The sequence below is a fragment of the Manduca sexta genome, chromosome 23 (assembly GCF_014839805.1).
Source record: "Manduca sexta isolate Smith_Timp_Sample1 chromosome 23, JHU_Msex_v1.0, whole genome shotgun sequence".
NCBI lineage: Eukaryota > Metazoa > Arthropoda > Insecta > Lepidoptera > Sphingidae > Manduca > Manduca sexta.
In genome coordinates, this window is record NC_051137.1 from 16,869,148 (window position 1) to 16,896,208 (window position 27,061).

Sequence of the window (27,061 nt, forward strand, 5' to 3'; positions counted from 1 at the left end):
CAAACGATGCTACGTAAAAACAAAACCAAGTTCATCAAGCTGAACGCCACTGGAAAAGCGAACAAGAATGTTTTCTTTGACACAACACGAACGGGGACAAAAGGAGGGACTCCTAAACATTAATGAGAGGCGGCAGCCGGCCCTCGACAATGAAGATGGCTTTAACTACGTGAGACTTGATGGAAGACTCACCAGGGAGGTAGTTTGCGACGCCTTCAAACTTGTGATTACGCGATGAATTTCAGTCTAGCACATTAATGCCTGATGTGAAATCTTTTTAATGTAAATTAATGCTTCACAAGTGTCCTTATAGATAACCGACACATTTTTGTTACTATTTTTATGCAGTATTCTTTTATCATTACGTAGGGTTTCCGAAACTAAAGAGCTTAATTTATTAATAATATCTGAAAGGTCATTGATTAAATCAATAGTCACGCTTCTAAAAATAATATATGGTGTTAGTTTAGATATACAGTTACAAACGCCGACACGACCTAACCATAGATAATGTGCGAACAAATGTCGTATGTCAGGACATTCCAGTCCTCGATTTTAAATAACCTCCTTAGCAATTTCCTGTGGGTGTCGTAAATACAAAGTATTCATTACAAGATGCATGAGTCACAGCGCTGAGTAACTTCAAATTGTTGATATTACTGAACGTATCAACTGTTCGGGCTTTTAAGCGCTGTAAGAGTATGCTCGTAGGGCACGATATTGAATTTAGAACCATCACATAAACTTACATATAGATTTTATCTACATGAACGAAATTCTCCCTTAAATATTAATCTGAATTCCCTCGACGTTAATATATACTAATTGTGATTGAAAGGGTAAGTAATATTTGGCTAAAATACGATCTCAAAAGGATAAAATTTAACAATTCTCAAAAATGATTTCTTATGTTTACGCGAATGTTAGACATTGAAATAAAAACTAAAAACTATTTAAACGGATTTTATCGCGGTTTTTTATATTATTATTTCAAGCCGCCTAAGAAGATTAGTCAATTTTTACCACCTGTCAAGTGCCATATACCTCTGCAAGAACCGGGTGTATACAAGATAGACTGCAACTGTGGCCTCTCTAATATAGGACAAACAAAAAGAAATATAGGGACCCGCGTAAAAGAACATATAGCTGACGTGAAACACCGACGCTCTACGAAGTCTACAGTCGCTGAACATTCTGAAGGAGGCTCCAATAATTATTTGCGATTAGACAAGCCACAAATCCTTGCCAAAGAACACCGATTCCTGCCTAGGATGATTCGCGAGGCTATTGAAATTAAAAAACACCCAAATTTCAATAGGGAAGATGGTTGGAAGCTTGCACAAGCCTGGGATCCTGTTCTACATTTAATTAAATCGGATCCCAAAAGACCGGCTGCCAGACCTCAAGACACTGTGAGCTCATTCTGCGTAGATCGGACCGTCAACAGATAAAAAAAATTAAAAAGTTGTATATTTGAAAAATGTAGGTAGATATTGTAACTTTGACTTTACGGATGAACAACACCTCAGTCCCCCCCGTGACCATGAAGGCTGCAAAGTCTTCGAAACGTCGGGAGAAAATAATAATATAAAAAACCGCGATAAAATCCGTTTAAATAGTTTTTAGTTTTTATTTCAATTCTCAAAAAAGTAGGCAATGAGGCTTTTAAAGTTGCAATTTGCATATAATGCGGTACTAATGAACTTGTCATAATAACCTAGAAACTAGCGCGAGCGAAGAGAAAAGAAAGGATGAATGAAGAAAAGATACCCTGAAAAATTAAACGTCAGGTCATATTTCCACAATTTTGAAACAATGCAATTTTATGAATGGTTTTGGTCAGAATATAACCAAAGCGGCGTGTAGTGTATGAATGCAAATCAGGGCAGAGTATAACATATAAGAAAGTCGATACGAGATATTGTAGCAAGCATTATAAGATGTGATATTTTCAGGTCAGCATGTTATTGTTACACTGATTAATTACTTAATCTATATTCGACACCTATATTCCTATTTGGATATTAATAACATAACATCTGGTAATTGTAAGCACTCTTGATGTCTTCCTAACAGTCAACAGTCTTTATTAGTACACAAAAGAAAAACTTCCATTTATACATAGTTTACATGCGATTCTTCAATTCGCTAAAAGCTAATCGAATCTTTCAATTCAACTGCGATTAATCTCCGGATTCTATCTGAACGAATGACCTCCGTAACATGCGAGGAGCCAATTGAAAAACGACAGGCTGCGGCCTGCAGACGGACTTCATCAAGGCTTATGTTGTCCACAGATATTTGTTTCGGCAGCAAGGTAATAAATAGTAATAGTCGTAGAAAACAAATAGAAGCTTATGCAGCCAATGAGTAGGATAATCAATGTAAGCCTTGATTAACTGGAACACAAAAAGTAAAAGACATACACAATATTATAAACATGATAACTGATGTTGTTACCACACATCGTACTATTAAGGGCGTGAAATAATCACATAGGCAATTTAGTGAACATCAAAGCAGAGACCAAACCGACGGATAGACAGAAACAAAATATGAAGAGCTTTGTCGAAGCTACAGTTGTGGGTGATGCAATCCTTTGGAGGCAAGACGATCGTTAAATGAAATTGAAACGTAAATACAGGATGACTGCAAATAAATCTACACATTGTCTGTTTCAACAATTACGTTAAGATCAAATCGAATACCAATTTACTTTTTGTTGGTAATTTGCAATCTTATCGTGCGTGTAGGTGCAGTTTAATCTCGATTTGTATAAGTTGTCCTCACTTTAATAAATATTCATATAGTTAAACCACGGGTTCGAACGGTTTTATAGCAATGGGAATATGATCTACATTTGATTGTAAGAAAATTCTACAGAGACAGGTTTAAATCGATAAGACATTAAACTGCTTTAAACTAACAAAGTAATACAAGATTTCCAACGAATTAAATTATAAAGACATGTTCGTAATATCAAAAACAGTTTATAGAGAAATTTAATTTATTTTGACTCCCATTTAAGATTAAAACGAACCTATTAATGAAGAAACCAGCAATATTAGAACCAGTACAGTTAATGTGAGAGTTGTAATCCAATTCCAGTTTAGATAGACTAGTAATAAACCACCCACTTCATGTTCTTATTCTGTGAAATTGAGGAGAATGACCATTACGTTTACATAATGACCACTTAACGATATTAATAGCACGTAAAATTATAAAGCAAAAATGTTTTTTTTTCCGAAACCCATCACCATTGACGGGTCAAGCGTAATGTTAAAGGTGATGTATATTTTTATCTGACGAAGGTAGGGCGGGTTAGAGGCCATAGGAATAAATGTCCGTGACCTTTTGATTGACACTGCTAATGACACAACAAAATGTGCCCTAAAACATTTACACAACGAATAAATTGGAACGTAATTGCTAAGAACATTTGCAAAATGACGTAACATTGTTTTAATGCCAATATGTTCGTAACTGAAAATAAATATTAAGCTCGGTGTCATCAGATATTGTACGTGTCGAAACCTTTAAGTGCTCGCCATAGTACAGTATTAATGGATAACAGCGTTTATTTAATTATCTTGATGAACGGTCGCGTGATAAGTGCCGAACTTGAAATCGCTCTTACAACACCAATCTGGAAATTAACAACGCGCTGAATGATATATTCAGCAATTTCATTGTTGGAAAACCCGCGCCAAAATTTCGATACCGTCTACAATCACTGTTAATAATTTATGACCCATTTCATATTTCACAATTTGTTTCAAACGATTGTTTAGTCGACGAGAGGTCATGCGTAAATATATCCAATGGCCAGAAATAGTTTTTGTATTTACTTTCACTGTTTACGCTGTGCTCTCGTGTTAACGTCAAAACACGTACCGAAACTGTTGGCGAACGATGAATATTCATTGCGACCGGTTGCCATCGCACATTTTGGAACGGGTTCGCTGTCAAGTTTTTACGCGGCCTAGTGTCCTCCAAATATAACCGCCATCGCCACGTGGTTAACGAGCTCATTTCAAATAGACACGGCTTTTCCTCGGTGCTTCCTAACAGACCATTATATCCCGACTCCGGATACATAAAAATAGTTCACGGACATTCCACACACTGTCACACCATGTTCTAACTGTTTAGTGTAATATTATTAAGAACTATTTCTGGTGTTGTGCCAAGAGACATGCGGCACGGACTGCGGGTCTCCACAACCTTGACCGACAAGCACGACGCATAAATCTCGGCGCACCAACGCTTGCAGCTGGGTTAGGCAATCTCTAATGCATTGGAGTGGCTATTATTCTTGGAACGGACCACGTCTTCGAACATTGACGCTATGTGAATGTAAAATTGTGTAAGATAAATGTCAACAGATTCACTATGTACAATTTTACTGTTAAGAAATAATCATAACTCGTAACGTTAGCAATAGATTGGACGATAGAAAGAAAAATTTCTAAAATTGAAGCAGGAAAATAGCAATCATCTTCTATAATATTGAATCAGACGTACCTCGACCGCCCATACACAACCTAACCGACACGATCACAAATATCCAATTACGCACTGTGCCGGATCTCGGAAAAAATCCATTAATTCCTACAGATACAACGACGTATCAGCAACTCGTGAATATCAAACGAGATTGTTGAAAAAACATCAAGATACGGCACGTAGCGTCCTTAGCTGGCTCCCTGACCTTGCTTGTTTATAAGTTGTGCCAGTCTCATACAAGCATTGATGTTACTACACATTGCAAATTCATATACTTTAACGTAGTAATTAAGTTATTTCGTTTTTATATAGCAATTTTTTAACACTACGCGTATGTCCAACGGTTTTTCCACCGTAATATGCGATACGAGGCGATGATAATGCTATATGGACACGTGGTTCACAGTCCTAAATATTCCTAAGTGTTGGAATTAAGAAATTCTTTTTAAATTTCTAGCTAAATACACAGCGTTCATAGCAATTGCTATCGATACAATCTTCGTGTCTTGTATTTGAAGTGGCGTGCGCTTGAGAAGTTCAAGGTTAATGGATTGTTTTGGTGTAGAGATTATTTCATATCTTATCCTAGCGTGAAGTGGATCCAATACATCATTTATATACGAATTAAATAAATGAAAAGGTGCCAACATACATCAAAATATTTTTAATTTTATTTAGATGCAATCTCAATTATAATCGTCCCACAGTTAACAGTAACTGGAAATACAAAAATAATACGAACAAAAGAATAAATAATATATAAATCAACTAATTGGAAACATAAATGACAAGAGCTTTGTACAAACTAGGCTATTAAAATAATAGCAGCCATCAAAACTAAGCAGGTAATAATACATCGGACAATCAAATAGCATTGAAAGTAACACACCGCGCGATCTCATAATTCTATGAACTTATAAAGAAGCAGGCATTGTGTGTTGCTGATTTGCAACAATGACACCGATGTATTGAATATCATCTGTGTATCGCGAATGAGCTTTGCTCTCTTCCAAATAAGCACCGTCAATTGATCATAGCACAACAATCGAGTAGCTGGATGACAAACGAGAGATCGTGAGTTCAAATTCACTCCGGAATATTGTATTGTTTAATGCCAAAAACAATATTTTATACTTGTTCAAGTGTAGCATACTTTGTAACCTTGATATTTTTATTAACACGAGATATTCCAGCGTATTGGAAGCACGAAATATCAAGGCTCCCTGATGAAAATTCAAGTAAAGCAAAAAACACAGCTCAATCCCACACGAGTACTTAGACATCTATCAAAATCCTATTTGTCTTTATCGTCTTATGCCAGCGTAATGATATGCGACACAAAATCACTTTACATAATGTTACAGCATGTCCGTTACGGAATATAAGTCTGAACCGATTTAATATTTTATCGACAGCTTGCGCTCGATTAACTCGATTAATTGTTAATCTTAATAGACGGTTATTACGAACGCATGGTGCAATTTGTCGACAATCGAGACAAGCACGCCCGGATGAGTCGACATAAATATGTCAGTCAATACCTCGTCACATAAGTAGCAAATTCGATGACCCACTAACGAGATCAATCCTCTGAACACTTGTGTTTGCCAACATAATTAATGGTATATTGTTTTATAGTGAAACATACGCGTTACCAACTCGTTAGTTGAATAAACCCGTAGTTAATTATAGCCAAATTTACACTAGATAGTAGTACATCCGCATATTACTAAGAAAAACATCTGGCTAAAGGATTAATACACTAATCATTTTGTACTACACAATGCTAGTGTGTGGGCGTGCGTCATAGTTATAAAATGGAGTCTCGTACGATTTACGAATAAGTATCGATAACGGTATTATAACGGCCGAATACTATAGTTTTGCAATTGTCCGTTATCTACGACTTTCGACCTCATTGAAGCGTAATAAGATCTAATGTGCCAATTACGATACACTTATAAGGTAGTGGCGATCGATAATAAAGGGAATGCTAGCTGTAAATCGAGAATATAAATCATCGCTTGAAACTTTGAAATGTGGATTAAGTGCAGTATTATTACAAAAAGTAGTACGGTAATACATTATCGCGGTAATGGAAGTAGAATTCAGTCTCGAATCTAGATTGATGATAACCTATATAACATATTTACCTCGACTATGTTACTGTTAACGTTTCATTAATATCAGCTGGTTTTTGGTAAGATGATTTTTATTTAATAATTTCTTTCTTTAATAATATTCACACTTTCATTTAATTCAAGCCGAAACACTACATTATTTACTTTTAACTTCCTAAGTAATAACAGTAAACATTGTTTCTTCAAACTAAATTTGTTTGACAACTGTCGTTTGTATCACCGGAATCTTTATAAAGACAAAATGTTATAAAAATCTAATTTATAATCGACATTAAATAAACTTCCTTATAGAATCACGCAACCATTTCAATTACACGAAAATGAAAGTGAATAAAGTCCATTTTGACGATACGTATAATAAAACCATATACTATGGTAAGGTTTTTATTAGCAACTTGTATAGTTATATTCCGTTAGGTGTGGTTTTAGCACTCGACCCCAATGGATACGAATTGCTTATCGATAGACAATTGAAACGATTCGTACATTTATACGATAATGGAGATTAAAAATGTTTGCTACACCATAACTCTATAGATACATCACTATCAAAGAATACAGGTGTAACACCACGCAGTCAAAGCAAGTGTAACCTTTGAGCAGATTACGATTCCAATATCTGTTAACGGAAATTGTATCGAGAAAATTGTTTTCAAACAGCGTCAACATTGCAAAAATATATACTTAACAATCTGAAATTATATATTTATGAAGTTAGAGACATTGCAAGCAAATTATTTAAAGCTAAAGCACTGGCAGCAAAATCTGCTAAAACGACGATATAAAATTCGTCATTAAAATTCACTTCAGATTTTGGCTCGTGGGATGGTAAAACTTCGCCGACGACGTGTGTGCGGCGCATTGAGTGTGTATACAGTTTCCTAAAGTATAATAAATTTCACGTGGCTGTCTGATCAATAAGCCTGTCGGGACGGCGACCGTTTGGCGGCGGCACCACGTGACACCCTTAAACACAGCTGATTCCACCTTACCCCCTCGCCAGTTCGTTCAACCCCGCCGCGCAACCCCTTCTGCACCCTCGTACTTTCGATCTCGGCAAAGCGAGGGTTTTAGGACTCCCTCGGGCTGTATGAATAAAGAGCCTTAAGTCTCCGGTAAATGTAAACACCTTATTCTATATGAGTTAATGAAAAAATCAATTCAAATATCGCGAGGGCTATGCCTTCAATGGTTGTTTGGTATTGACGTTAAGATTAACAATAAAATGTATTCTCATAAATCCTTTGGGACTTCGAGGAGTATGTCATACAGAGCAGCTTCACCAAACACCTCAGCAGAAATACACGATGGATACACGGATAAACAACAGGAACAGTACACTAAGTATCTGAAAAAGTTAAAAACCGAATTCCAAGATCGCTGGTGTCAAAAACCAAATTTCAGCATCGAATTCTCCGATTTAGAACGCTTGAAAACACTCGGCTCGGGCGCTTTTGGCAGAGTGATATTGCTGAAACACTCTAAGAACAACAAATTGTACGCGATGAAAGTTTTAGAGAAAGAAAAAATCATTAAGATGAAACAGGTCGAACATTCACTTTACGAAAAGCGCGTTCTTGAAGCAATCCGATTTCCTTTTACGGTGTCGATGGAATGTAGTTTCAAGGATAACAGCTACATTTATTTTGTCATGCCCTTCGTGCCTGGCGGTGAAATGTTCATGCATCTACGTCGAATGAACAAATTTGAGGAGCCATTGGCGAAATTTTACGCTAGTCAAGTTGTATTGGCGTTTGGAATATCTTGCATTTCTGTAATTTGGTGTATCGTGATTTAAAACCGGAGAATATTATGATAGACAAGAACGGATATTTGAAAATAACAGATTTCGGTTTTTGCAAGGTTTTGCAAGGTAGAACGTGGACCCTGTGCGGAACACCGGAATATTTAGCTCCTGAATTAATACTAAGTAAAGGATACGGATTCTCAGTCGATTGGTGGTCTTTTGGAGTGTTACTTTATGAGATGAATGCAGGATATCCTCCGTTTTATTCAAATGAACCAATGAAGACGTATGAAAAAATTGTTGCGGGCAAGTATAGATGTCCCTCTAGTTTTAGCTCGGACCTAAGAGATCTAGTACGTAATGTCCTCCAAGTGGATATAAGCAAACGCTTCGGCGTCATGAAGGACGGAGTGCTGGACTATAAGAACCATAAGTGGTTCAAGGGAATAGAATGGGATGCCATTGTGAACTGTCGAGTTCAACCGCCATTTGTGCCAAAATATAAAAACGCTTACGACACAGGCAATTTCGATAAATATGAAGAGGAGCCTATTGTTCCGGCATCTTATTGTCGCTACGAGTCTGTATTTATTGACTTTTAGTTTACGTCAAGATTCAGGAATATTGTTATGGTAATAATAAATGTAATATTTCTATCAGAATAGAGAATATGGGAAACAATTACGTGTTTTTGTTTATTTACGGGAACTTCGAGATTACAAATTATTGAGCATCTTTATAATGCGATGATAACACAAAATTGGTCATCATTGTGATGATGTATCACAGCAGTAGGTCATTTGTTTGGAGTCAATTTGAATACATAATTGAGTACGTGCTCGAAACATCCACTCGACATGCTCTCGCATCGCCAAAGGGCTATTTTGATATGGAGAGAAGGCACGCGTCGACGTCCATTATCGAGCAAACTTAAACTAGCTATAAGGGCCCTCGTACTTTATTGCTTTCGCCTCATTATTCCGTCAAGTATCCAGCTTTTCGTTAGAACTTTATGTTTTTACTACATACTTTGCGATTACAATAAGTAAAATGTTAATTTTCATATTTGTTCGGCGATTGCAACAGAAACTATTACTGTAATAACATATGTATTTGCGCACACATTTCCATTTCGCGATATCCTGCATGCAATAGCGTAATGACTCTAATTACTCTCACTCGACTAGCGCTCATAATACTTAGAAACAAATTTTGTTATCATTATGCTAGATTGGACACATCCTACACAATCTTTCAGGAATTGAACAGAACTATCATTTTAGATATTCGAATCATACTTAATTTGACATGCTCGCTTTAAAAAATTATCTTTAAACTATAAGAATGGAGTATGTCACAAATCACTCCTTAAATCAGTAACTGTCGCCACACTATACAATATGTTCTATGATTCAAACACATGTAGGACACGTACGAATATTCCTGAGGGAACATACCCAGCTATACATGTGTATGTGACCCGAATTTCAGTACGTGCTCTGCCAAGATTAGCATGAGCGGCGCAACGTGGCGAGTATCGCCTTCTTCATAACACTTTAGAATGAAAAGTATTCTATAATGATGTTATGAACCGTTGGCATGCCGTGCTCGTGATTTTGAATGGCGTTTAAATTGGGTCGCATATTTGCCAAGTGCCAGTATGAATGAAAGAAATATTGTACAGTCAGCAACAGAAGTCGTTGAACATAATTTGTTTCCAATATTTCCTAATCATTATCATTTACCATAAGTTACTGATTAATTTAAATACAAAACAACTTGTCATAATTGAACTACAAAAGTAGCTGAACGCTGTCAAACCTTTCACTGCTAAACATTACTAGCGACAATTATTTATGATCTGTAATAAATACAAATGTGGCTGAATATAGAAAATTCTTTGTTTTATATACAAGCTTTTTTTCAACAGTCCAGAATTTCAATTAAATTGTTATTTTATAACATACTAGCTTTGACTCGCTACTCCGCCTGCGTGAAAAAGTTTTTCAAGGACTAAAGTCTTGCTTTATATTTACCCGGGATAGAAAGTAGCGTATAGCGCTTAAGAGTAATGTAGCTTCCTCTTCGTGAAATATTTTCAAAATCGGTTAAGCAGTTCCTGAGTTTAGCGCATTCAAACAAACAAACTCTTCAGGTTTATATAATTCAGAAATATAAATTTTTAAGTATGGACATAACATCATAATATATTAGTACGTTATATTATAACATTAATAGGAATAGGTTAGTTACATTTTAAACATACTATTTTATAGAGCACTGGCCGGTTTAAGGAACAAATGTGTAAATTCAAAATTATTCTGGCAGGAGATTCTGTTCGAAGGATTCAACGTAAACGTCAGTTTCTTTTTCATATTTTTTCAGCCAATCCTTTTACTTTGGGATCCATATTGAAATGATAACCTTAATCTGTACTCTTCTTTGGTAAGTGATTTATGGTCCGTTTCAATGTTCAGGTGTTTTGTAAATTAGTATCTGTTCATCGACTTTTGTTGCTGATCGTACCAAACGGTCATACACGTAGGTTCTACAGTACATAAGTTTATTATCCCGAGTTTTAACTTTTAATATACACACGCCTCTGCTACACGTACATAAATACTTATTTGATCGGACAAACATTTATCCCAAGGCGAGTATCGTACTCGCGACTACTTTATTCTCTGTTAACTTACTTTCTACGCCATGGATGATAGTTTAAAAATAGTCGATATAAAAATAGAAAGCCACAAAAGCGCCGGTATGATACTTTTAGATTTAAACTTAAAAATTAACGTTTGATAATTGCATACAAAACTTTATACTACCGATGATTTCTTATGTTTAAGCGAATGTTAGACATTGAAACTAAACAAATTTTCCGGATTCTATCGCGGTTTTTGGATTTTATTTTTCTCACGACGTTTCGAAGACTTTGCAGCCTTCATGGTCTTCGAAACGTCGGGAGAAAAAAAATCCAAGAAACCGCGATAGAATCGGGAAAATTAGTTTAATTTCAATTTATACTACCAAAATAAATTTTGCGCAAAAATTGTAATTCATCGTTAGTAAGGATTTTTCTATCTTCTAAAATATATTTAAGAGGTACAATGGAAAATAAAATTAAAAGGACTTGTCTTTTTAAAGGTTCATGTCTCATGAGCCATTGGCCACGGGTAAGAAATAAATATTTACATGATATACGAATTCGTAAATCAATTTCTATCCGGAAGAACAACTGAATTTAACTAATATATTTCCTATAATTTAGCTCGATTGGCACAAGTCATAGAAGAAATTAATATACATACACACTCACGCTTCCTAAAGGGTAGGCAGAGACTCACCTGCTGTCACGACCTAGTATATTTCGTAGCCCATGATGTGACAGGTGACGAGGCGACGATATTGGCTATAAATTGTAATCTCAGACAACTCAGTTCTGTCTTATTGAATCCAAAACTCACACATATTTTATTGCCCGATTTGGAAATTGAACTCAGAACCTTCACAGCCCTGTCGCGGTGTAACAAGACTAACAAGACGCTAAAAATAACGTCATTAACAAAACCTTTCCGAACTATAAAAACGCGTTCATCCGAACTATCACAGACTTCCAAGGAACCCATAAACGAAGGTATGATAGCATAAACATTGACACCAATCCGTCCATTGTCACGGCTCTTAGCTACATCACTGTTTCCTTGACGAGTCGCGTGTTTTGTCAATAAGCCAATGAACCCTGCGTTTGCACCGAAACAAATCACCTATGCGGTAATAAATACGTTACGTAAGTGGTGAAGCTTTGTGGAATACTAAATGATGTTAGTGCTATGCAATTGAGGACGTTCGTAAGTACGCGTTCAAATCTAGTTTCGACTGATCTTTGTGAGATACGTCATTGGTCGGCCTTCGCACATTTATGGACATTTGAGCTGATCTTGCTTGCCCAATGCGAGTCGGTTGGACCAATTGACCCATTACATTGTTTGACTCGCATCGGTTAAGTTTCGGTATATCAATCAAAATAAATTGCATGACTTCAAGTAGGTATGAGTCAAGATTTCACGGAATTAAAATGGGCATCTCCCGTTCGAGTGTATAGACCTACCTAGCCTAATCTTCATGAACTCTAAAGCAAAATATTTCGTGTGATAACAAGTATTCTGAAAATAATTATACATCTAGAATCCGCATACAACTTTATTTGTAAATTAACTGATAAATATTAGCAGTAAATTTAACATTACCTAGAATAAAATAAAACAATTGCACCCAAGCTTTAAAAGCCATTGTCTAGGCCGTGTAACAAAGTTATTCGTTCAGAATGATTATTTGTTTGTTGTAAAGCCATTAAAGGTACAATGTGTGGAAACAATGGCACTCAGTCGGGCGTGCGCCGAGCGAGCTGCCCACGAGGTGCAGCCAAGTGGAAAGCAAAGGAAGCGAAGTTCCGTCCCACACAGCGAGGATATAGCACCAGGAAATTATCAGCGCCTTATACGCAAACTGCTTTAAAGCGACGTTGACACTATTTTTAAAAGGGTTGAGAAAAATAATAATATTTAAAAAAAAAGTTGAAATCAGGTAGTGATTAAACCTTTTTTTATGAATTCGCATATATCCATAAATGATTAGAAAGAGGTGGAATTTTTGAGCACACGCTTGTTCCAGCTCATCTCTACCTTAATGGAGGAAGATATTCATTATAAGGCTTGCCATATAACTAATAACAAAAAATACAATACTTATAAAAATAGGATTCTCTAAAATATATTTAGTATCACTTTGTTCTACGCAGAAACATGAACTGGGAGGTCAATTTAGTTGGTACAGTTCACTCAAACGAACGGGTGAGTGTTAGCATATTAAAAATAAAATTGATTGCTCTGTTCGTAAGCTTGTAATCCTGACAGCAAATATCATCAGAACGCAAACAACATGCACGAGACGAACTAACATAATATACTATATAGTTTTAAATAAGATGGTAAAGTTATTTTATCGCACTTAATGGTAATGCTAATATAAATAATATTGCTCAAGGGTCTCTAAATTACGTCGACCAGCCTCACGAAATTGTTACGGTCTGACCGTGGAAGATACCTAGCGGAAACTAGGTGCCTTAGCACTAGCAAATTAAAGGTCCGTATTCAAATTTCACCATGTCATAGTAGCACAACATTTTTAGATGACTGTCTCAATTTCTGATTCAAAGCTCTTATACGATACAAACTATGCATCGCCCGCACTGAATAAATAATCAAAGTATGTATTGGTGTTAAGAACAAAGTTTTGACTATTACTCTGCCTAACTAACTGGTATCACCTAGGTTGAAGGTTCAGGTCTGGTATTATCTAGATGCGCGTCCAAACACGAATATCCCAAAACTTTACCCGTGCGATCGAACAAGATGTAAAGAAACGAATTCCGAAATGTGCGATAAACATTGTGTTCTAAACTTAAATAATATATAATCTCTTGTCTATAATTAAATAGCTGTACAGATTATAATTGTCTATGCGTGTTATTTCTCAGATTCATCAAATATATGAAGCAAAGTACTATTCAAATTAAAATAACCTTCCAATGGTTTTAAGACATCGTAATTGAGGTCAAACATTAAAGCCCCATTATCTAGATGGTGTCATAATATCCGCGCAGAGTTAAATTTACTGTGAATCCATTGGAAGTTTCCGACATTTGCTACACAGCTAGATACAATCTTTTTAACAAATTCAACTAGGACAAGGATAATGATTATAAAATATATTGAATTTGGTCACACATCAACAAATGTAGAAAAATCCTCTTAGATTACACTTTAAGTTAAAGAGTAAGGATAAACCTCCAAATCTCACCTCTACATTCTGTTTCTCCAAACATTTAATGTTTTTATTGAGACAAGATGATAATATGGAAAAATATTATAAATCTGCCCCGGCAGTCTAGCATCATCTCCTACACCGTTCATGTTTTTTTACAATAAAGCTTAATAACAAGAACAATTAAAAATAGATGGCGCCCCATCATCATTAGCTCCAATTTCCAACATCGCCAACAAGTCATCAATCCGTCGCGCTGCCTCGCGAGTGGCGTATGCTAAATATCAAAAGTAAATGTACTAGAAACAATAGCACAGGTTACACAAGCGACTTGCCCAACGCGTAGCAACTTCCACGATACAAGTATTCATCTCTGTCAGTAACAATATGAAATTCTGGCCAAAACCGACTTGTTAGCCGTAATGTTCAACGTGTGCGATATTTTTAAATTAAATTCAGGCAAAAGATATGTTACTAACGTTTTTGATGTTTACATTAATAATTACATTTGTATCTCTTTTCTTGTTTATAAATCTGGACGAGGGACACATTTTTTTACATAGACCATACTATAATTTTATTTGTTGCTAGCACTGGATTTGTTTCACTGTTTACCCTTTTTATTTATTAATCTCAGTCGAAAGCTATAATCTGCCTGATAACTGCTACGATCAGGTAATCAAGGTAAGATTAAAATTTCAATGCATTAAACAAAAGATCACGAATATCGAAATGTTGGCGCCACCTCAGCAAAATGTATAATGCATCGCATGATGGTACCGCATGACGTCATACCGTAACCGGCTGCAGGGCGTCCTGTTCTGCAGTGACGCATCCCTAGCCCTTACTGGAAACCGACTAATGTACTGAGTAATAGGTGTTCTGCATGATACAAATACAAGGATACAAAAATACATTATCCCTCTTGTTGGAAATTTATAAATTCTGAAAGCTTAGTAAAGTATATTTGAATGTTTCTTTCAATTATTTTATTGAGATTTTAACAAAACATGTGATAATTCGGAACGTTCAGAAGTTTTTATGACTGTGAGTCTAAAGCTCAGTTTTAGTTGTGTTATTTTCTACTCTAGTAAAGTGACCACATAATAACCGGAAATACCTTTGCGTTCAGTCATTTCCAGATATATCTAGAACTTTAGAAACGTATGATGCGATATTCACAGAACTTGGCAAAGGCCCATCACACAAACATCTCCCATGACCAAAACAACGACAGCAATTAATCAAATTACCATTCAAATCAATTTGAAGCCGTACATCCACGCGACGACAGATATATCAGCATAGGGACATAAATCCGCAGACATTACACAAGTCATAGAACGCAAAAGCTATTACATAAGTCCAAGGGCTTTGAAAGCCGTCGTGGGCGGTTCGCGGCGACTTCTTACAGTATCGATAGACTGCAATATGGAAAGCTTAACATACAAGTAGGGTTCACGGTATTACGCCAGTTTATTGCTCCATATTACATGTTTTATGTATATTTTGTGTTGATGTGACAGAAGTGTATTAAGTGCGAATTATATTATAAAATTTAGAATATCGATAAAAAGTATTAGTTTGTGTAAACTACAAACTACACGCTGAATTAGTATTTAACAAAACTAAAGTTATATGTGTAAATACGCTTACTATTCGCACAGTTTATGCCAAAGTTTATAGCCGGAGAATTTGGTTTACTCGTTTCCTAAAATATACTACATTAAAAAGTTTAAACTTACGAAAACGTTTTGAAAATTATTCAGTAACATGTTACCATACGCTAATGATAATAATTTCATTTTTAATTTCGTTGCATTTTTTTGCATTACTCTGTCAATAACCTCAAACGGCCTTTACAACATCACAAAACTAGTTTTAAATTAATTAGTCATTACGATGTACAGAGCTCGAAGCTATATTTAATACCATAATATGTTACATTACAAGAAATATTCTTAACCACTTTTCTTTCATCGATTAAACAATTTTTTCGATTACTCCACTTTTACTATTACATAGCTACATCAGTATAGTCTATTAGGTTCTATTTCAGTTATCAAGAACGTATAAGGTGATCCCAATACCGAGAAATCTCTAGGCTTAACAGAAAAAGAGATTGGAATGGGCATAGTGTTGATTATTTTTTGTCCACACAAAGCTGGGGTCAAAAACATAGAAAATATTCGTTACTAAACTATTTAAATAAATTAACATCAAACGTAACAACCCATTAAAAAGTAAATTAATCGTTTCATGTTAATGTAAAACAATTTTACGTTAAAATTACGCAACCGTCGACAATTATTTGCCAATGAGTGCGTGAAATAGCACAAGAATTGCCTAGCGTATGTATTATGAAGAGAAAAACTCTCTTTTACAAGGAAACCAGCCCTGTATATCGTGCACAGAACAGTTGTTTCGTTAACGTCCAATGTGGGTCAGTGACGATGCATAGTTTCTCGATGCAGAAACGCAAAGGGCGTCACGAGAGGGGTGACTGAAATAGGGTACCACACTTATAGCGTATTGGTTGACATTTTTCATTATTTATAGACCACGTTTCTGTGTTACGCTTAGTTTTCCCCGCGGCTGTATTATTCCTAGAGGACTTTGCTCGGATTTGAAATATAAATTATCCTTATTGCTCCGACGTGTTTACGCTTTATTTTATTCAAATGCATCGAGTTTGTAGTTTGTACGCATTGATTGAATAAATGTTCATGTTTCTTAGTGATGTTAATGGAATCTTGATTAAACAGAGCAGTTGACTTTGGCTTTTATATTACTATTTATAATTCGCTAATTAGCATTGGTTTTATATATTTATAGCAGGTTGATGGCCTAATTTTCCGGTGACATTACTCTTCCTAAACATAATGAAATTCGTGTCAACCTATATCCATTACCAAAATTAGCGTCATTGTATTCTATCACGAAAGTAAATGTTGCCGGCCAATTAAGGCAAATTAATAAAGGCCGCGGTGCCATTAGCATGAAGACATGAAGCTAACAAGAGATACGAAATGCCTAATTAATTTGATATTGTCACTGTTGCTTCACAATAATCTAATTGAGTACTCATCTTGAAAATAAAACTATTTTACGGTTTTTTTCGCGGTATTTATATTATTATTTTCTCTCGACGTTTCGAAGGATATTTTGTAGGTAGATATTGTATCTTTGACTTTACGGATGAACAACACCTCAGTCCCCCCCGTGACCATGAAGGCTGCTGCAGTCTTCGAAACGTCGGGAGAAAATAATAATATAAAAACCGCGAAAAAATCCGTAAAATAGTTTTATTTTCAATGTCTAACATTCGCGTAAACATAAGAAATCATTATAAGTACTCATCTTCAATGGATGTTGCAAAAAATATGGTTTAGTTTTATGACTGGCCGCTGACTCCAACTACACAAAGTATTCCCTGACCTGGAACTCAAACTCTGGACTTTCCAGCTCACTGCCCATATACGCTACCAATAGGATAAAAAGGCGACGTATACTTAAATAGGTAAAAAAAATAATTATAAACCTTTCTAGTTGGGAGTGGAACGGACTGCAGACGATTGTTCGCAGGTTCAAAAGCCAACGGCGTGCCCCTGACTATCGCTTACTTTATTATGAGGAAACCTGCATATCTGAGAAGTTCTCCATAAGAATATCGAAGGTATCTGAAGTCTGAAACCAACCCGCACTAGGCCAGCATCGTAGATTAAGGAATATTCTCTCTCAGTAGTAGAGGATGCCTGTGCCCAGCAGCGCGACAGTATATAATATAGGGCTATATTATTATTTAGAGTAGAGCTGCTTAAACATCCAATAATGAATGTATCAACATATTAATAACCGCCTGATCATAATATCATTATTAATTTTACAGTGTGTCATAGTAGGTACTCATTAACTTAAATGAATTACTTGTAATGGATATCAAAGCATTAAAACTTAATTTATGGAGACATAAACAGAAGATAGTTTGTTTTATCTAAATAAATGGTGGAGGAACAATCAACAATTGAATAAAGCGTTAGCCAATCAGAAGCCTGGAAGGGTCCAAGGCCTGCGAACAAAATCCTCCTTGTCTTATAAATCGCGCATTTTAAGCGCTCCACTTTGATCTTGATAATTTCAACCGAAGCAAAACTGAATGCATCGTTTAATTTAGCACTCATTCTTAATCGAATCAATGCATTTCCCACGAGATTAGCTTGCACGCAGAGTTAGAAACTTCTTGATTTGTTAATTCGTGCTTTAACTACGTTTTTGTTCTATATTCACATTGTTATGGAACATGAATTTGTTATTCACGGTATAAGTTTTCTTCGTCTAACATGGTTTTATCGTGCAACATGTTGTTTTTGATTTACTATTCTCTATTAACATAATATGGCTTATGGGTACGTTTAACTTTAAACGGTATCTACGTACGTTTTATTACTTTTTAATGGAGTTAATTAATAATAACGTAGTCTATGTGCGCACAAAACCATAGACCTCAGATTAACATATTCAAAACAACGGAAACGACCGTATTAAACATTCACACCGACAGAAAAACGACTTTAAACCAGACAACAGCTCAGTTTCCCCAGAATACGTAACGAGAATAACCGCCGCGTACCTTAAGCATCGAAGGCTACACCTATGTAAATTTTAAAGGACATGGCCAGACAACGCAGGCGCGGAGGAAGCTCGGCTCACTTGCATACTAATTTATACTATACGTTTAATACTGTGAATATAAAAAATGCATTCAATTCTAAAGTTACTGAAGCCACTTAGCTTCTCACACAAATAGTCGGTTAAACTCGATCAGTATTCCAAGCAAGGAGCACCGGACAATGAGACGTGAATAACAATCGGGTATTGTAGAGGTCTAAAGTTCGCCAAAACTATGGAGGAATTGTAGCGATGCGAAGGTTCAACTTGGCTCGGTGATCGGGCTATGAATATTCCGTTTGAACTGCCCTACAGCGGCCAATTTTGCGTCACTTGACCGTGAGTGCTAATGAGCTAATGAGGCGACCAATTGGAAAATTAAAAGGGTCATATATTCTTAACTAAAGCTATTCTTGATAGGCTCGTTGAAACAGAGGTCATCTTATGTTTTGCCACCACACCAGTTCTCTAGATTAATGTATAATGCGTTGAGGACCCGTGCCGTATAGTTTGTTTACTTTTTTTCTAGCGCTCATCCGGCTATTGAAATACACTGTACCTGCTAGCTATAGTTGTTAAGGTTTCAATGGAAATCTTCATCTATTATAAGCCCCTTGTGTTGCCAGACCCGTCTAGCGCCACTTGTTTTTTCCTTAATGTTTTAATAGATGCTTTATTGCGTTCGTTTAAGGTTTCAAATCATGTTGTCTCCATTACCAGAGGCAGTCAAATGGAATTACCTGGTGGTGTTATCGTCCCCCCGTATCCGGAGCGGTGTCGCCGGAGCGCGCACGCTTGTGCACCTGTCGCCATTTGCTGGATAACTTGTGGCCATGTATTTATATGCAAAGTTGGATTATATTCAACTTTATAACTTTTACCTTGTGTCCGTTGTAGGATACGTTTTACCGTTGTTGAATAATGCAAGGATTTGTATAACCGTGCAACAAGTATGCGTGACAATATTAAACCCATATTTATGTCTATACTTGGTTTTGATAAAGGCTTCGCTCGCGTGATGAAACTAATCATTTATCCTTAGATATATGTGCATTGTTCCGGCATAAAGAGCACACAAACTAATCCAGAGATTCACCAAAGCGTTACCGACTCACATTCTCATACGGTGCATGAAGTGTGAGATATTAATTGATTAAATTTATCGTTTTTTGCATGAACGACGCGAGAGAATGCCACGAAACGCGCCCACGTGACACACCGATGCGCCAGTTTTCTATCATGATATCGCGATAAGTGAATCAGATAATGAACGCTTTCATCGGTTACACATCACGCACGGGCACTACTCGCGAGGATTGTACGATTTCGAATGACAAGTGTTTTAACACGAAACAGCGATTTCTCCATACGGTCACGCTACATACTGGTCACACTTAAACGTTTGCGTTCACAAAAGGCCGTGTGTTGTGAAAAAGATTTGCTAAAATAGGAAATAATTGAGATATTTATTTGAAATTGGTTTGCATAATATCTTTTATTGCTTTGTTGTAAATGCCAAAGATGCTAGTTTCTCGTGCTTCCTTGCTTATTATGACGTTAAATTTATAATGTAATTAATACACAGGTTATATACCACGATTATCTAAGCTAGACACTAATCTGGTAGTTTTTATAAAGAACAAATAAAATATGATCTTATTTTTAAAAACCTTTGATCAATGGCGCGAGATCTAGAACGTCACAAAAATATTCATAAAATTATGAGTGTTTAGCCAACATTCCGTAACTGCAATTAAATATGAAAACGAACGGTCTTTATTACCCGAGTTTACTCATATTTTTATCGAAAACATGTAGCTTTAAAGCATTACAAACAGAAAAAAAATTGTTTCCTCTGATGAATGCGTAGGTCGGTCAATGTTTATATAAATATCTTGTATTATAGCTCGTAATTTTGAAATGTAAAGATAAACATGTATTAGAAGAATTCTGAACTGTGTATTTCGGCCGCAATCATTATTAAGCCGACAATTATTAACTGATTAAAATCAGTAGAATCCCTTCTTCTTTCTTCTTCTTCCCTAAAAAAGCTTATACAACATTTTGATTTGAGAAATAGAACTTTGCAAAATTATCTATAATTTTTTTGTAATATTTCGAATATTGTAACGAATCTCGCGAATTCTATAGAAAAATCTCCTTTGACCTACTTAATTGATTCTTACAATAGAACATTTATTACTAATTCCTAGGATTCACAAATCACCTATGAACCCCAGTGGGTGGACAGAGGTGAACATCGAATTAAATCACCTACTACAATTATCAGTTCCACCTGTGACCTTAGTGCGCCGTAAGACCTTGGTAATGACATCATCCACGCAATGTTATGGGCAATGATTGCAATTACTTAACCGTTTTAGCACGATCCTCACTTACAATGATTAGCGGGAAATAATTGCAAAATTCACACGAGTGGAAATGGTGAGAACGATTAAAAACAATGTTTAAATATGTTGCAGTGTTTGCATTGTGAGTCAATGACTCCAGCTTTATTACTTTGAGTTTGAGTGCGAAGACTTTTGAGGAATATTCTTAAAGGTTTATAGTTTCAAGTATTACTGACCTTGGTATAAACGTAAAACGTTGCTGTTTAAGTATAATTAAGCAAATAAGGCTAATAATATTAAACATACGAAAAATATAAATATGGCACAGATCGCAGCTGCCCCGGTGCATATTTATCACATCATATCGATGCATCTGTTCTCGTTTGCATTTCGCGAATCAATTTTGTGGCTCACTTTCACCTGCCTTTGCCACAAACCTGATTTTATAATAAATGCATCAGCATATGGTTGGTGCGGTTTCGGATTTAGTTAGATGAGAATGATAATCATGTTGTTACAACGAACAAAATTAGACTCATGCTCGATGGATTAATAAGATTTAACTTAATCTTAGCTCATACCATTATAGGGGAAATGAGAACCACGGACGCAATTAATTTAACCATTATTAGAGGAGCTTATTTTCCTCACATTATATTGTGATAATTTACAAGACCAGCCTGTGTGGTGGCTATTACAAGATTAAAAACATTTCTTCACAGTATATAATGTATACTTCAAGACGTTAATGATTCACAGTTGAAAAGGACTTACGGCTTCATAAATTGCAATCAATGACTAATATTTCATGTGTTTCGATAATGATGACAAATTGAGTCTTATAGTTCACAAAATAAAGAAAACCCAAGACTTAGTTAAAAAAGACATTAAAATAACAGTGGCTAGTTAAATCATAAAAGTTGCGAGGGTAAAAAACATTGCAATGTGAATTATTTCGAGAGCGAACAATTCTCGGAATTACACTTTCACTCCGTCTTGCATTTACTTAAATAGTTAGACGATTAAGGGATTAAAATATTCGCTATTGTAGTCAGATTTCTTTACAAAACTGTTCCAGGTTTCATTTTTCAGTAATCGTGGAGCAAAGTTTAGTAATTTTTTCTTTTTTTTAGATTTAGCCTGCCTTTGGACTGAATGGAAGAGTAATGAGGGGATGTCATGCGTGCCAGCCGGAGAATGATTTTCTATTCGCCATGCGAGGATGAAGTTTGCGAGGTATATAATTTATAAAGTAAATTAATTTCAATAATAAATATTAGTTAATGTGTGTTGAAAATTATTATTTTTTGTATTCTTGTTGCTTGTACAATTTTAAGCTTAGCTTTATGTGAGTTACTTTCTTTGAATATACGTTTTAAACTTTTCTGCAAGACTTATAGGCTGGCATAGATTAACTTATAACATATAAAAAGCGGCGATAGCCTAGTTGGGTGTAGAACGGTCTGTCAAGACGAATGTCCGCAGGTTCAAATCCCAAGGGAATACAACTCTGACTTTTCTAAAGTTATGTGTGTATTCTTTGCGAATTATCGCTTGCTTTTAAAAGCAAGCCGCTTTTATATATTATAAGTTAATCTATGCCAGCCTATAAGTCTTATGCAAAGAAAGTTCACATAAAGCTGCTTAAAACAGCAAGCCAAAACAATTTTCAACACACATTAACTAAGATTTATTATTACACAGTAATATAACTAAAGGACAAGAGTAATAGAGCGTGAAAAACAATTTCATTTCGGTATTTAAGTCAATCTGTTATTTAGGAGCGACTTATTGGAAATTATAAAAAACTTCGTGTAATCAAATCACGAAGACAATCCTCATTGTAGCCAGTGTAATTACTGGGTTTTAGAAGATTTACACATGTAAGAGTTGACAGCACAGTGAGGTGATTATACGATGCTCTTTTAATTCAAGTGGAGGATCTATACGGTATAGTGGCGAAGGGTCTATATCAGCTATACTCTAAGTGTGTTCCGCGGAACCCTAGGGTTCCGTGATACCTCTGTCGGGGTTCCGCAAGAATTTAGAAAAAAAAATCAAAACACCTCTCTCTGGTCGCTTCGCGGCCGCGCGGAGACAAAACGCTATGAACGTTATTTATTTATTTATTGGTATTTGTAGAAACATGTGTTACAATAGCTGGTACAATATCTCATAAGTTTGGTATCAACAATTTTATACTTGTACAACCCGTTCGCTCTAAGTTTGCCGGTCTGTGGAATGCGCGTACCCTCCCCACGTGACAACAAAACTTATAATGTGTCATAGTTTTACCCAAATATGTATGTACACAATTTTTATTGTTACAATTAAATAAAAAATATTTTTTTATTATGTTGACGCCGAAGCTGATATGAGACTCCCACTTTCTTCCATCAAACCTGATATCAACCAATGGATGAAAAATAAAAAACAGTTTCATACCTCCCACTAGTTAGATTTTTTCTTTTTAATGTTTTCTATTATTGTCCTTGCCAAGTGGTGAAGTAAATAATAATTAGTAACTGTTACATTGTACTTTTATTATGCTGATTAATAAAGAATACACTTATAAAAACAATTGTTTTATTGTAGGGTTCCATCAAGTATTTTGCTTCCCAAAAGGGTTCCGTCATTTAAAAAGTTTGAGAACCACTGGTCTATATAACCAGATTCCTGCCGGCTTCATAGAATTGATGTTGATTCTAATTATCATTAAAACGTTTTGCAGGCCGCATTCATACGTATTAGTATCTATATTATAATATTGTTGGTTTCTCTTATTTCCTTTGAACCACTGTGTTCCCTTTCAGAAAACTTCACCTTTCGCCACTGATACTGTGTTTGCCCAGGCGTGGTTCGAAACTACCAGATGAGCGAGCTACCAGCTTAAAAATACAGCAACCCTCACTAAACCATCTAACGGATCATATTTTATGAAAAGCCGTATGCATATGCATTACCCGATTCTACATAACACTAGAAATCCAAACCTCGCCCAGCCTTGTCTCACTAAAACATAACGGATATGTTTAACCCCGGCCGAGCTGAGAAAACAAGTCGAGATAAGATTTAAAAACGGAAACAACGGTTTATGTTGAATTATCTGTTATTACTGAAATAATACGGGCAACTCGGAACGGTCAGCGCGATGGAGTGCCGATAATTAGATGGTGGTAGTGAAGATAATAATACCGGTAGTGTGAAACATAAACAAAAATATTAAATGGCATCACAGGCCAGGTACCATGTATTAAGCCGTGCAATTGATGCAGAGTATAATTTTATTTTAGAAATAAAAAACATTTTCAAAACCCAGGTACTCATTCATTTATTACAAAAACAAGATTTGATAAAAAAACAACATTCAATACCGATATGCTCATTCATTTATTACGAAATAAAACTGATACAGCACAGCGAAACGTAAGTGAATTACTTGTACGTTGGTTTACTATTAAAAGAATACTACATGCGTCGTAAAATGTTATAAAAAATAATAAATATTTGTCTGCTTTGGAGAAATATTTTAGAATTGGAATGTGATGATTAATTTTTATAAACGCTTTCCCGCTCTTTTCGAAAGCTACGTGTTAAAATGCGCACAAGTTCGACTTACTAAAACTAATAATTTACGATCAAACATTACTTAAAACTATCAAGTATTCAGTGCTCTTCCCGTACAATTATCACATTACTGTTTATCCACTCGTGCCGAAAGCTGCTTGTAAACACCAGGGCTGTCACGTGACACATTCTAATCCAGAGATTTACTTTATACCGTCCACGTAAACAACCGACTTATGAATGATTCAGATTTTCGGATTTGTAATCGGCCCTTGACCACGATCTAGTTCCGGTGACTGCAAATCTGCGACCTCATTTTAAATCCCATCGATACCATTCTTTGCCAACTTGGTTATGGAACCCAGAATCACAGTCATTGTTAGTACGTTACCGTTAGAATCAAAGCCATCAACGACTGTCAAAGGATTTGAAGCCATACATATTCGATCTGTAACTAATCTGACAACCTTATTATTTATAGTTGCAAGTGGCTCTCCACATCAACTATGCTAGGCCACGTCTCCCGTTTCAAGTGGGCACAATCAAATACAAAATAAACACTCGCTACTTGAAAACTGACGAAATCTAATCAACATAAGAGTTTAAAGATCACTTTTATCATGAACTTCCATCGGTGCAACTCGCTCTATTTTCCTCTGGCATGAACGACACTACACCGATGTGAAGTTTTTATATCCTATTGTATTACTAAAAGGGCCAGATACTTGACTGATGGTTGACTCCACGACCTGGGCCTTATTCTGTATGACAGTGTAAACTCGTAATACGGCTACGTTATCTTCATGAAATTAGAGTGGAATGGTTTTCTGTATGCTAATTTCTATTATCTTAGACGCGATGCGGTGCCTTACTTGCTTGTTAACCACTGTCAAAATAACGTGTAGCATAGGGAATAGGGCTTCTGATCATAAACAGTGACAACTCCAATCGGATCTTTCAATTGCAATACCTGGAACTTTACTGAGCTCATCATTCTGAATCATAGTTCGAAAACTGAGACAAGATCTTGAAGAAGAAAGCATGAACTAAAGCAGTCCACGTTATATTTTTAGAGTGGGTAAGTTAAAACGTTTACATGTCTCAGAAACATCTAACAACTTTGTCATTTTATCAAACGCTAGATCAGCGTGGCAAAAATTATCCAAGTCATGCTTATATTTAACGTATTTCTTACATTATAAAAAATCTTTTGTTGGTTCACCGACCTCTTCAATAATTTATACTAACTTTATAGCTTCAGTGTAAAGCCTAATAGCATCTATTCCAAATGAACCACTGAATTAAACATCACAAAAGCACTATCACCATGCCGTTCGAGTACTTTTGCACGTTTGTAATATTCCTCCTGTCGTTTCCAAAACTACGTCTGCGATAGTTTGCATATTCAATCAAGCCACTTGACAGCTCTCGTCTTGTGAGAGATCCTGTCGGGCTGTACATTGTACACGTGACTGTTTATTATCGTGGTAACACGCCCGCGGGTGCGGCTTCGAGTGGCCTATAACGAACTGTGTTCGCGGCTTCTTTTACATACGTATCGCACGCCGTAATTACGCGAGTTGTGTTTAAATGTTTGGTAGTTGGAATTTAAATTTATTTCATTTTAATGAAATTTGGATTATTACATGTTTGTCCTTTATCGTACTAAGGTGAAAGATAATTTAAATTCCAATTATTGAAAAAAAAATACCAAAGTATAACAAGTAGTAAGATATATTTTAAAATTTTAAGTCGAGTTAAACAAAATAGTTAATTACACTTACTACTTAGTAGCTATATTTATATAAGTATTGACCTACATTTGCATAAAAAAGAATTAACTAGAAGGAAAATCATTAATAATTATCGTTTATTGAACTGTACAATTATAAATTGTAATAAACTAGGCACTAAGTTTATAATTAATAATGATGACACCCATATATACACACAGATACATATGTTTTGAGTAAGAAAAATTCGTACTTTGCTTATTGATTTCATTTCACAGCAACATCAATATCTGTCGCCAAACATAACATTTATAAATATTTATCTCACATGTTTACAAATTTTAAAGACATGTCAAAATCTCGATGTTCCGTAGCGCCGTCGCATCGCTTTTCCGTATTAATGCATTGCAGGTATTTGACTTGGAGCGCCTTTGAAGAAGTTATATAGGAGAAAATAAAATTTTCTATGTAATATAAAAAGAAGATATTTAATGTGCAAATTATTATATACAGCTTGGG

General features: G+C 35.6%; 2 protein-coding genes across 5 annotated transcripts in view; one reads left to right on the forward strand and one right to left on the reverse strand.

The window, feature by feature from the left end:
• LOC115456252 (leucine-rich repeat and calponin homology domain-containing protein) overlaps positions 1-27,061 on the reverse strand; it is a 61,974-nt gene that overhangs the window by 31,476 nt on the left and 3,437 nt on the right. The window lies entirely within an intron of this gene.
• Positions 7,665-9,251, forward strand: LOC115456253 (cAMP-dependent protein kinase catalytic subunit alpha-like). The gene is given in 2 exon segments (XM_030185238.2): positions 7,665-8,406; positions 8,409-9,251. Coding segments are annotated over 2 exon segments (1,200 nt in total). The 5' UTR covers positions 7,665-7,797; the 3' UTR covers positions 9,000-9,251.